Source organism: Nematostella vectensis, chromosome 8 (genome assembly GCF_932526225.1).
Source record: "Nematostella vectensis chromosome 8, jaNemVect1.1, whole genome shotgun sequence".
NCBI lineage: Eukaryota > Metazoa > Cnidaria > Anthozoa > Actiniaria > Edwardsiidae > Nematostella > Nematostella vectensis.
Genome location: NC_064041.1, coordinates 1,466,452 through 1,478,465, shown reverse-complemented (window position 1 = coordinate 1,478,465; position 12,014 = coordinate 1,466,452). Strand labels below are relative to the sequence as shown.

Here is a 12,014-nt window from a genome sequence, read left to right as displayed (position 1 = left end):
ATTTAATGCCAATACAATATGCGTTAACAAAGATCGTTACTAAATACTCGAAGTACTTGTTATTTTGGAATAGCTGGCTGCGCAAGAGGCACAATAAAACGATTGGTTAATAATTCATTCATTCATTGAATGGTCTACCAGGCCAGGTGGAGAAATGGGGGTGGGGGGAGGGGGGGGGGGGGGGGAGAACGAGTATTATGACTCATGAGTGTAGAAAGGACCGGAGCCGAATCAAGTAAACTCGAGTCAAGGTGAAGCAGGCAAGTGCACATTGAGAATATCTTTCTTCTTTTTTTTTTTTAACTTTTGATTTCGTTTCATCATTTTTTACACACACAAACACACATATATACATAAATATGCAAAGTTCTTATATGATTATTGTAAAAAAAAAAGAACTTAAGTTAATCTCCATATATAACTTAAACTTATGTTATATGTTATGTACTCGGTATTTTTCTCTCTTTCATTTGATTTGCATATACAAAAAACACAACACAACCACAACACAAACTACATTATCCCGGTAGAGCTTAATGCATGTATTATCAATTCCCATTTCTTCAAATGCTGCAATGGTTTATTACTCAATTTTGAAGCCCGCCTTTCTACTTTCTCTATGTCTCTGAGGAATAGTTTAAATGAGTATAAGTTTGGCAATTTGTGTGATTCCCTCCTTTTATAAACCAGGAGTTTATAATTTAGGATCACGGAGTTCACCGCTGCGTTTTCATTTTCCACACCTAGTATTATATCTTTAATACATAGAGGTGGGAGTTGCACCTTGAAGGCACTTAACCATTTTTGGATGTCTAGGTATAAATTTCTTGTCTTAGTACACTCAATAAGATGTGGTCAACAGTTTCTAAATGGGAAAAACAATAAGAGCACGAAGGACTATCCACTAGTCCAAACCGAAACAGATCTTTGTTCATAAAAAGGCAATTGTTAAGAATTTTATATTGAAAGGACCTTGAATAGTGTCTCTAGCTGTGGTGTAAATTCTACGATAAACTTGTCTCCAATCGATGGACTCAGGAGAGCCTCCTATTCTTTGGAGACTGTTTAACTGTGCAGTTGGCGGTTTAAACTTCATTCTTACTATATGATTATATACCTGTTTAGCCTTAAATTTTCCTATTTCGTATCTCTAATTACCTAACCGTAACAAACGTGCTGCTGGTTTAGACTGTCCTACCAAGCCAGGATTATGTCTCAACTTATCTTTCCATACTTTTGGAATAGCATTAAATAAAGATAACCAGTTAAAATACCCTGTACCTGGGACACCTTTCTTCAAACATATCTGCCACTCAAAACGACCCACCTTACTGCATAAATCTCTTACTGTGCGGATGCCACATTCATAAAAGGATCTAAAGAAAACAGACCTCCCCCCAATTTTAATATGCTTGTTATTCCACAGCACTTCATCCTCTAAATCCGAATCATTTATTGGGTTTGAAAAGAGCTCGGCCCATATTCCAAACACCTCCTTATAATAACCGGATATATCGTCCTGAAGACGTTTTATATCAAAATTGTCGCGTATTGTTCCCACACCTCCAATTATTTTTAAAAGGTATCTTGGTAAAACCTTATGTTCTCTCCTCTTCATTTGACAACTTTAAAGCTAAAGTAACACGAGTAGCTCTAATTGATGCAAAGAAATCAGGAGCTCTCAAGCCACCATTATCATTTTCACCTATAATTGTTGTGTATTTCACTTTGCTCCCAAACAACCATCTAGAGAGCCCTTAACTGTCGAACTTCCTCCAGGGGATAAAGAGGTTCATTGCGGGAAAGCGCAAGCCAGAACGCCAAGTGTCAATAAAGTCGCGCTCAAAACTGTTGCAGTACCATTTACTAGTGACTCTGGCCAAGTAGTTATGGTTTTAGTACTTTTGGATTCAGGCAGCGAAACTACCCTTGTAAGAACTGGGTTTGCAGCAACTGGGGATATCAGGTCCTAGGCAAAACCTAACCGTTGACACAGTAGGGGGGGTTAGTACCACGGTCAAGTCAGAGCGCGTGCATCTACCATTTGCATCATCTGCGGTTAAAGGAACTGTGAGCGCGTGGACAATAAAAAGCATCTGTGCTCCTGTCAGTGCTATTGATTGGTCAGAGGTCAAGCGACGCTATGCGCATTTGTGTGATGTCCCAGTAGAGAACACGGGCAACGAGACGGTTGATGTTTTGTTAGGCCTCGACACAGCAGCCTTAATGGCCCCATAGTGGATTCAGGTTACGAGTTAGCGCTCTTGTGGAAACCTGACCGACCTCCATTACCTAATAACTACGCCACAGCCTTGAGTCACCTAGAGTCAGTGGAGCGTCGCCTGCAGAAAGACCCGGAGCTGGCGCAAGGGTATAAGAAAGCAATCAGCGCGTACGTCGAGAAAGGGTTTGCCCGCAAGCTCTCAGATGAGGAACGGGTGGAGGATACAGAGCAATGGCTGCTACCCCATCACCCGGTGTTGTCGCCACACAAGCCTCTTCCAAGAGTCGTGTTTGATTCAGCCGCAGTGCACGATGGGATCTGTCTCAACGACTGTCTAGAAGCAGGGCCTAGTCTACATAACGATCTACCAGGCGTTTTGATGCGTTTCCGTGAACGACCTGTAGCGCTCGCGGGTGATGTGTCAGACATGTTTTGTCATGTGCGCTTGCGTACAGAGGACCGCAAGTACCACCGCTATCTTTGGCGAGATCTAGAGACGGACAAGCCGCCTGATGTTTATGAGATGAATTGCCTCGTGTTCGGAGATAAGTCGTCGCCATGTGAAGCGAACTTTGCCGTCCAGCGTACAGCTGAAGACAAGAAGGAGCAATGGCCAGACGCCGCCGCCGTAGTCAAGCGCGACATATTCGATATATTGATGACTTATACACGTCCTGTGAGGATGTCGGAGAAGCTGTAAAGCTGCGCGAGGATGTTACCGCACTTATGGCTGAAGGGGGATTTCCCATGCGTAAGTGGATGTCGTCGTCTGCCGAGGTGTTAGCTACCGTACCGGAGACAGAGCGAGCCGTCCGTAACGAGGCCCTAGAGATGGGAGAGCTGCCGCAAGGTCGAGCGCTTGGGGTGCGATGGGATCCTCAGTCAGACACCCTCGGCTTTGCATTTGCACACGTCGAAAGACCTCCCGCAGAAGAAACAAAACGGGGTGTCCTCAAGAAACTAGCGGGATTGTATGACCCGTTAGGATGGGCAAGTCCATACGTGGTTCGCGCCAAAGTCATGTTGCAGCGTACATCGTCACGTGGCATAGACTGGGATGAGTTACTACCGTCAGATCTGCGCTTAGAGTGGAGCAAGTGGGAGGCGGAGATGGTTGCCCTAAAGTCCTTTGTTGTCCCACGCTACATTTACCGTCAGCCCAGTAAGTTAAGGAAGAAGCAGTTAGTAGTGTTTTGCGATGCGTCTGAGGAAGCATGCGCCGCAGTCGCCTACGTGCGCGCAACGTCGACAGTCGGGGAAGTCACGTGTCATCTAGTCATCGCAAAAACGCGCCTCATGCCGTTGAAGCCGATCTCAATCCCGAGAGGGGAGCTAATGGCGTGTCAGCTAGCCGTACGACTCGCCAAGGCCGCTTGTGTACAGCTCAGTTTGAGTATGCGAGAGGTGATCTACCTTTCGGACTCCACTACCGCACTGTGGTGGATTCGTGGCGAGCCGAGGAATTTCAAGCCGTTTGTCGCCAACCGTGTAGCTGAGATCTTGACAGAGAGTGACCTCATCCAGTGGCACCACGTACGAACGGAGATGAACATCGCCGATGTGGCAACAACAGAAGCCTCCGCAGGCGACATACAAGCCCACACAACTTGGATTGAAAGACCGGAGTTCCTGAGGTTACCAGTGCACGCTTGGCCAATAGATGACGTTCAAACCACTGCACCGCCGTCGGAAAAGTCTGAGATGCGAAAGAAGGTCCTGAGAGTTTAGCAAGAAGCAGACGCCCCTTTGATCGACACAGCTGCGCTTTCAGTTGGTTAAAGCTGCGCCGAGTTACGGCCTGGATCCTGCGTTTCCTGTATAACCTGCGCAACCGAGATAACCCCAAGTCGGGAGCACTAAGCATTGAAGAGTTGAAGACAGAGGAGCTGTACTGGATCAAGTGGGCACAGAGAGACAGGTTCGCCAGAGAAATTGAGTCGTTGGAGAAGGGACAGCCAGTTCCTCGAGCAAGTCGCATTGCAAACCTCGATCCACAGCTTGTAGATGGAGTTCTCCGCGTCGGAGGGAGGAAAGACCGGGCCGACATACCATGGGAAACGAAGCACCCGATAATCCTCGACCACGGACAGGACGTCACACGCCTGATAGTCACCGAGTACCATCAGAAGCTTCGCCATGTTGGAGTGGAGCATGTCTTCAACCACCTACGCGAGAGATTCTGGATACTGCGTGGGCGGGCAGAAGTGAAGGAGTGCACCATTAAGTGCCCACTGTGCCATCGCCGTCGCGTCCAGCCGATGACCCAGAAGATGAGTGACCTTCCAGCCGTTCGTCTTGCTGGTGTCAGCACGCCGTTCAAGCATGTAGGCTTAGACTACGCGGGGCCGTTTCAAGTTCGTGTTGGTCGAAATCGCGTGGAGAAGCGTTACGTGTGCCTATTTACGTGCCTGCACATGCGCGCCGTGCATCTAGAGACCGCGCATAGCCTCGATACAGATTCCTTTATTATGGCTTTGCGTCGCTTTCGCGCCCGCCGAGGTAATCCTGTCAGGATTATGAGTGACAATGGTTCGAACTTTGTAGGAGCTGAGCGAGAGTTGAGGGAGGCACTCCAGGAGTTGAGTCAAGAACGAATCGCAGATGAGCTCAGTGTGCACGGTGTGAAGTGGGACTTCAATCCGACTGATGGGCCTTGGTTCGGTGGAGCCTGGGAAGTGTTGGTGAAGTCTACCAAGCGCACGATGAGAGTGACGTTAGGAAACGTCCTTACACTAGATGAAGTCTTCTGTACTCGCCGAGGCGGAGTCTATACTGAACTCGCGTCCACTGGTGTACGGGGGAAGTGTGTCATCTCCTACTGATGTGAGTGTGCTAACGCCAAACCACTTCCTTCATGGATGTGCGAGTACAAATTCCGCGCCCGGTGAATTCAGCGAGAGAGATATGTCACTTCGTCGTCGATGGCGCCACAGTCAGTACTTGGCTGATCAGTTTTGGCGCCGGTGGAGAAGAGAGTACGTGCCACACCTGGTCCAGCGCAGCAAGTGGCGTGCGATACAGCGCAATCTTCGCCGCGGCGACCTTGTGTTGATCGTGGAGAGAGATGTACCCAGAAGCAAGTGGCGCTTGGGACGAGTTCTGGCACCGATTGCTAGTCCTGATGGTCTTGTGCGATCTGCGGAAGTCGCAACTACGAAAGGAACATTGATCCGACCTGTTGGGAAGCTAGCGCTCCTGGAAGCAAGCCAGGAACAGTGACACTGTTATGACCGAACAGCTAAGACGATAGTTACGTTATTGCTATTGATATTGAACTGTGTTAGATAGTGACGTTTCACCCCGGATCACGTCACGGGTGGGGGTGTTTTGAACGATTACATATGTTGATTTTGCATTTTCCATTATTTAAGCGCGCAAGCCCTGTGTCCGAACCGCGCGGGACTAGGGATAGGGTTGCTGTGATTTGTACAGTTCGGTTTTGTCCGCCACGAGTTTGTCCTTTTTTCTTCGTTTAAAATAAAAAAATACAGTCCCTTAACAGTCGTCGTCGTCCATATCATTGTCTCCGCACCTTGTGTGAGCACACCACATGTGACATGCCCTCAGTCATCACAACCTCACTCCCCTTACCATGCATTTCTCAACCTTTAATTTTACACTCTATGCTTTTCCTATTTGTCTGCACACACCATAAAATAGCCCTCATTGAGAAAGCGCATTACATAGCCACTCAAACCAGTGCCCCCTCTAAAATCTAGTGCTAGAGGGGCATAATATGTTAAAATAAGCATTTGCAGTAAGAACTATTTGATGAATTAGCCCCCCTACTCATCCTCAAAAATACCCGAACCTGAGTTCTATACATAAAATATACCAAGCATAGAAACTTACTTCCCAAATAAATAACCAAACCTAAATTCTATAGCCCAAGCATACAAAATCTTGCTATAAGAGGGCTTCAACTCTCAGATTTGCTTATTAAATAAATTTTATTCCATTTTTATAAAAAAGACAACAAACAAACTCTGTGCAATAGGCACAGAGATAAAAAATGGGCCTGAAGTATCACCAAATATAAATATTTATTTTCCATACAGTATGATATCTATGACTGCACAATCATACTCCTAGAATCTCCAAGGCCTAGTAATCAAACCTGGTACAAGAGAGGTAAAAAGAAGGGCATAATGTGCTAAAATAAGCATTTGCGATAAGGACTTTTTGTCAAATTAGCCCCTCTCCCAAAAAAAATACCCAAATCTGAGTTCTATACATAAAATATACCAAGTATAGAAACTTACCTCCCAAACAATTACTCAAACCTATATACCCCAAACATATAAATTTTTAATATCACTATTGTTTTAAAAGGGAGCTTCAACACTCAGACTTGCCTATCAAATCAAATTAATTCCCTTTTCATAAAAAGAAAAGAATATTTGCGCATATAATAGAGACTGGCGAGAAAAAAAAATAAGCGTGAAGTATCACCAAATATGAATAGATATTTTCCATATGATATCTGCTCTAGTGAAGCTTGGAGCCTCTGGTACCCAGGGTATGACTACACTCCTATTCTCCTATTATCTCCAAGGCCTAGTAATCAAACATGGTACAAGTTTACTTCATCTTCACAACCTGTGTCAGCACCCCCAATTAGACATACCCTTAGTCACCACCCCTTTGCCCTCACCATGCCTTTTCCTTACCCTAGTTTACACTTTATGCCTTTTTCCATTTGTCTGCACACACAATGAAATACACCCACAATGGCTCTAACTTGGTGTTAGAACCTGTGTATTAAGCACGATTTGTGTCACAAAACTTCCTTTTTTTGATAAAATGAATCATGATGAAAACAGAGCTGGATACAATGAAGTCCTTTGGGGATGGTTCTGACAAGTTTTTCAAGTTTTCAAGTTTTTTTTATTTGCCACATATTTACAATAAGTACATTAAATATATAAGGCTTCTACGAGACAGTCCTCCCCATTTATAAGAAAAAAAAACATAATATTAAGTCATGGCTAAATATAAATAAGGAGATTACATACTAATATACCTGAACTATGATTTTATATAAAAAACACATACACACATACAAAAAGTCAAAAAAAGGAAAAATTCAATATACTAGTTGAAAAAATATATTGTCAAAGTATCGAGGAAGTATTTTAGTCCCACTGCTTTGGAGACTTTCCTAGTAACATTAGAAATATGTGGATACACGTCAAATGTTCGTCTAAAACGACACTAGAAAAACTGTTTCTTCAACCTGCGAAATATAATGATGGCCAATACATACATCAACTTCAAGTGTTTGCCTTTTTTGCCGTGGTCTAAATATCATATAATTAGACTTTTTTATATCAATAGATAATTTGTTAGCTGAAAACCAGTCTGCCTGACACCGAGGTATACATACACACCTCATTGAATAAGCACATTACATAGCCCCTCAAACAAGTGCCCCCTCTAGAATCCATTTATAAAAAAAGCCATAATGTGAGCATTTGTGGTAAGGACTTTTTTTACAACGAGTAATAGCAAACTAATGCAGCAATGAATAATGACTGCCATCCCTGAGATTTACTGATCATAGCAAATCTATTTATTCCAGGATCAAATATAAACATTTAAACAGTACTTTCATGTAGTGTCTTTAAATTGCATACAATAAACATTGACTCACGGCCAATCTGTATACGATTTAGCTTCATTTTTTTTAATGAGACTCGCTGCCATTCTGTATAAGATTCATTTTAGTTTCAATATCCCAGCTAAAATTTTTCTTGGAGTGTCTTCATTCCGAGTGCGAAAGCAAGATAAATCCAGGGAAATTTTGTGAATTTGTATGACTTGATGAAACGTACAACTAGATAATTGGTGATCAATGTTATACCCTGCTAGCAGTGGCTTACCCTTCCGCGTTCATTACAGTACGATTCGGTGAAGTAGTAAAAATAACCCTGCAAATGAGGTCTGTCGCCGATGAGAAACAACACAAATAGGGTATATATGACCCACTGAGTCGGTGAAATCCCTGCTTAAACAGATAAGAAGAAATCACTGCTAGCAGAGAGTTAAAAAGCGGCGTTCAACATGATTTTCCCGATTCGACGGAACCGCCATTTTGTTTTTCCACTCTAAGTTGAGGCGTGTCCGCTTGAGACTGGGCATAGTAATACTCATCTCTGATTGGTTAATCAGATTGTTTATCAAATATAACCAAAAATGGTAATGTTCCGCACTGTCCATAGAGTGTTAATGTCCGCAACTTCCAAACTTCTAACACGGATTTAAATCTCTCAAAATTGCGCTTAAAGTTATTTTCATCAAACAGTCTCTCATTATATGAAAAATAAATCCCTAAAATTGTAATATCTTTTTAGTGAAGATCTACCCACTTAATGCCTTGCCTTTTCCTATCTTTATTTTTTGCGCCCAGCCATCCTGCAGATTTTGTTAGATTAATTTTAAGACTTTACGATTTTCAGGCCTTTTACCTCCGGAGATGACCTAACCATAATTGCTAATACCTCCAACACTAAGATAAATAAATACGGTGACATTGGATCTCCATGTTCTGTTCCTCTGCCTAGCTGGAAGAAGGTAGTAGCGTGACCGTTATTCAAAATAGAGCTAACGTTATCTGTTAAAAGAACTTGAATTCACCTAATAAAATTCTCGCCAAAATCAAACTGTCTCAAGGTTGCATAGATAAAAGAGTGTTCTATAGAATCAAAAGCCTTTTCAAAATCGGCTGCAAACATTATGTACGATTCATTTCTATTTTTTACATAATTCATCACATCTTCTATAATTCTAATTGGTTCGTCTATCGTTCTACCTTTAACAAATGCTGCCTGATCAGTGTGAATCAAGGACGGAAGAGTATCTACCAAACGATTGCATAGTACTTTGCTGCATATTTTAGAATCAACGTTTATCAGGCTTATAGGGCGCCAGGCATTAAGAGACCTTGTTTCCTTATTTGGTTTCTCCAACAATGTTACTATCATCTGCCGCTGGGTTGTACTTAGACGGCCTTGTGTAAAACCATGATTAAGAGATTTGACCAAATCTGTGCCTAAGGCAGACCAAAACGCGATATAAAATTCTTTCGTTAGTCCATCGACACCCGGAGTTTTCGACGCACCCATCTGGTTCAAGCTATTGAAACATTCAGTCACCGATAGAAGGCCTTCACATTTATTCCTATGTGGTGCCTGAAGTCGCGGTATGTTTAGTTCCGACAAAAACGTAAGGCACTCCTCCTCTGTTTTTACACTTTTCCTTTCATATAGCCTGCTGAAATAACTCTGAAGATTTTGAATGATATCTGCCTGCCCTGAAAGTTCCTTACCATCTTCCACAATTTTTTTTAATATGAGTTTTAGATTTGTTGCGTCTCTCCAAGGACAAAAAATACTGTGTTTTTCCCCTAACTCGTGCCATTCAGCTTTCGACCGGATAATTAAACCTTCTGTAAGTAATTACTCAACTCATCCAAATTACGCAATGCTATTTCATGCCTTTTTGATAGTTCATCATTTTCAGTCCACCCAACTGTTTTCAATAACTTTTAACTCCTCTTCTAATTCTCTGTAATTTTCCCGTCGTTTACGCGCCAATGTTTTCGAAAAACTAATACTAAATTTCCTTATCTTGTATTTCATAACCTCCCACTTTAATTGCGAATTATCAATTCCTTCTTCAACTAACTCTTGTTTCCAAATATCTATGCATTTTGTTAACTCATTTACGTAACCACTGTTTTCTAATAAGGAATTATTAAATTTCCAAAAAGATGGCCCTCTTCTAACGTTACAGTCAGCCATAATTTCTACTGTAAACGCCGAATGATCCGTCGAGGGTGCTGGGATGATATCGCACCTGTAAATAGATGATTGGAGGTCATCAGAGACAAACAGATAATCAAGCCTACGATGAATTAATTTCCCTGGGAACTTCGTTTTCCCTGTGCCGAGCCTCTCCACGTATATCGCTTTATTGTTGGATTTCGAAGTCTCCAAATATCACATAAGTTATATTCATCCAACATTATTTAAACCGCTGCAATTGAGCGGTGTTACTTAGGATTACCAAAAACTGCTTCCAACTCCAAGTTAAAAACAAAATTAAAATCACCTCCCCACACAATATTAGGCGAACCTGTATACGCTTGCGACTGAAGTTTGATTTGAATTTCCTTAAACAACAAGACCTGTGATGCTTCATCGTTCGGAGCATAAGAAATAAGAAGTAGGAAGTCTCCATTTTGAATTTTACAACGAATAATCAGAAACCTCCCATTTGAATCTGCTACAGTATCCTGTAATTGGTAATTAAGTTTACGCCAAAATAAAATGGCTACACCTCTATTCTTGGAATTTCCATGCGCGAAAGCTATTTCTCCCCTATATTTTTCCAATTATTTTCAACTTCTTTTGTGCTATGCGTTTCCTGTAAAAACGAGACGCCACTGTCACCCCCGTGTCCATTAATCCAATGAAACATTTCCGACATTTTTTTATATTCACCTAGACCCCGGACATTAAGAGAAAGTATTTTAAACTCGAAATCATTACCCATTATCTAAAAAGATAATATTGCGCATTTTTTTTTTCTAGCCAAGGGATACAACATAGAATACGCGACAAAACAAAACATTTCACAATCACAATACATACAGATATAAATATCCGAATGAATACAATTAAATAAATTGCATTCATCAAAAGGCTCAGACCCATGGATCCCACAGCCGACTGAGCCTTGCCAGACTCATACCACGTTAAATATTTTTAGAAAAATTTTTAACTTCCCCAACCATAGTCTCAAATTCTAATTTTACGTTGCCACTACAAAGAAATAGCTAGTCTTTGGCAGTTCCTTTTAGCTTGACTGAGCAAAGCAAAATTAATCACAGTAATCATACATTTTGCACCGTCCTTAAAACTGCCCTAGCTTTGCAATAATGCACTAAAACTTTCTTTCAAGCGTCACTGACCCATTTTCAAACTTTTCCGTTAATGAAGAACAGAAAGATAAACAAGTCCTACAGTTACGACTTAACAACAAAATAATTACTTACAGTAATTATGCATTTTGTACCGTTCTCAAGTTCTCAAGCTGTGTCCAGGGTTTGCAGAGACTCGACTTTTTCAACCATCCCTTGTTCTGACCTCTTGATGAAAATATTTCCGTCTATCGACCAAGCACTGAACAGCATCTTCTTCTTCCTCATAGCCAATGCTCTCCCCAAGATCCTTCTTCTAGCTGGCGATAGATTTTCATTGATAAATATGCGCCCATAAAGCTTCGCAATGCACGCTGGTTTCCAGCCCGAGATTCAAATCCCAGTACCGCACATCTTTAAGGCCTTTCCTAGCTTTTAAGAACGCCGCTTTTTTCTTGTGACAAATAAACTTAGCTATAATAGGACTTAACTCTTCTTGCTTCCTTTTCTTTAGCCGGTGTGAAATTTCAATATCCTCCGTCTTGATATCCACCTTCAACATTCTTGCCATATTTATTACGACTTCCTCGCATGAAGAAGTGCCGCTCGGCACCCCCTCTATCGGGTTCTTCCTGGTATATTGTTCCAATGAATGTAGCTTAACCTCCAACTTTTCTATGTATTCTTCTTTCGCCGCGTTTTCCTCAACTCGGACAACAAGTTTCCCGAGAGTGGAAACCCTCGTGTCTAGCGCCACACTCTTCTTCTCCAAATCCTTTATTTGCTCCTCCTGCACATTAAATGCTCTCTTCAAATCCCCAACTTCTTCCTTTAAACCTTAGGTTTTTGCTTGAACTTCTAAAAGGA

The 12,014-nt window shown here is 42.1% G+C and overlaps 1 protein-coding gene and 1 long non-coding RNA gene across 2 annotated transcripts; one reads left to right on the top strand and one right to left on the bottom strand.

Moving 5' to 3' along the window:
• Positions 1 to 2,833: 2,833 nt before the first annotated feature.
• Positions 2,834 to 5,046, top strand: LOC116616705. The gene is made up of 3 exons (XM_048731465.1): positions 2,834 to 3,383; positions 3,444 to 3,858; positions 3,996 to 5,046. Exons 1-3 carry the CDS (start codon positions 2,834 to 2,836, stop codon positions 5,044 to 5,046), a joined length of 2,016 nt encoding a protein of 671 aa, XP_048587422.1.
• Positions 5,047 to 9,492: 4,446 nt separating this feature from the next.
• Positions 9,493 to 11,485, bottom strand: LOC125570269. Its single transcript, XR_007312625.1, has 2 exons — positions 11,283 to 11,485; positions 9,493 to 10,081 (listed from the first exon to the last, which is right to left on the bottom strand). It is a non-coding gene; the product is annotated as an uncharacterized LOC125570269 (long non-coding RNA).
• Positions 11,486 to 12,014: the final 529 nt, after the last annotated feature.

Bases quoted from the DNA above. Each gene is read 5' to 3' on its own strand.
- LOC116616705 (XM_048731465.1), top strand. From the start codon at position 2,834: ATGGCCAGACGCCGCCGCCGTAGTCAAGCGCGACATATTCGATATATT. The intron at 3,384-3,443 runs CCAGTAAGTTAA...AGGAAGCATGCG, and splicing joins ACGCTACATTTACCGTCAGC to CCGCAGTCGCCTACGTGCGC. The intron at 3,859-3,995 runs GTTACCAGTGCA...CTGCGCTTTCAG, and splicing joins GAAAGACCGGAGTTCCTGAG to TTGGTTAAAGCTGCGCCGAG.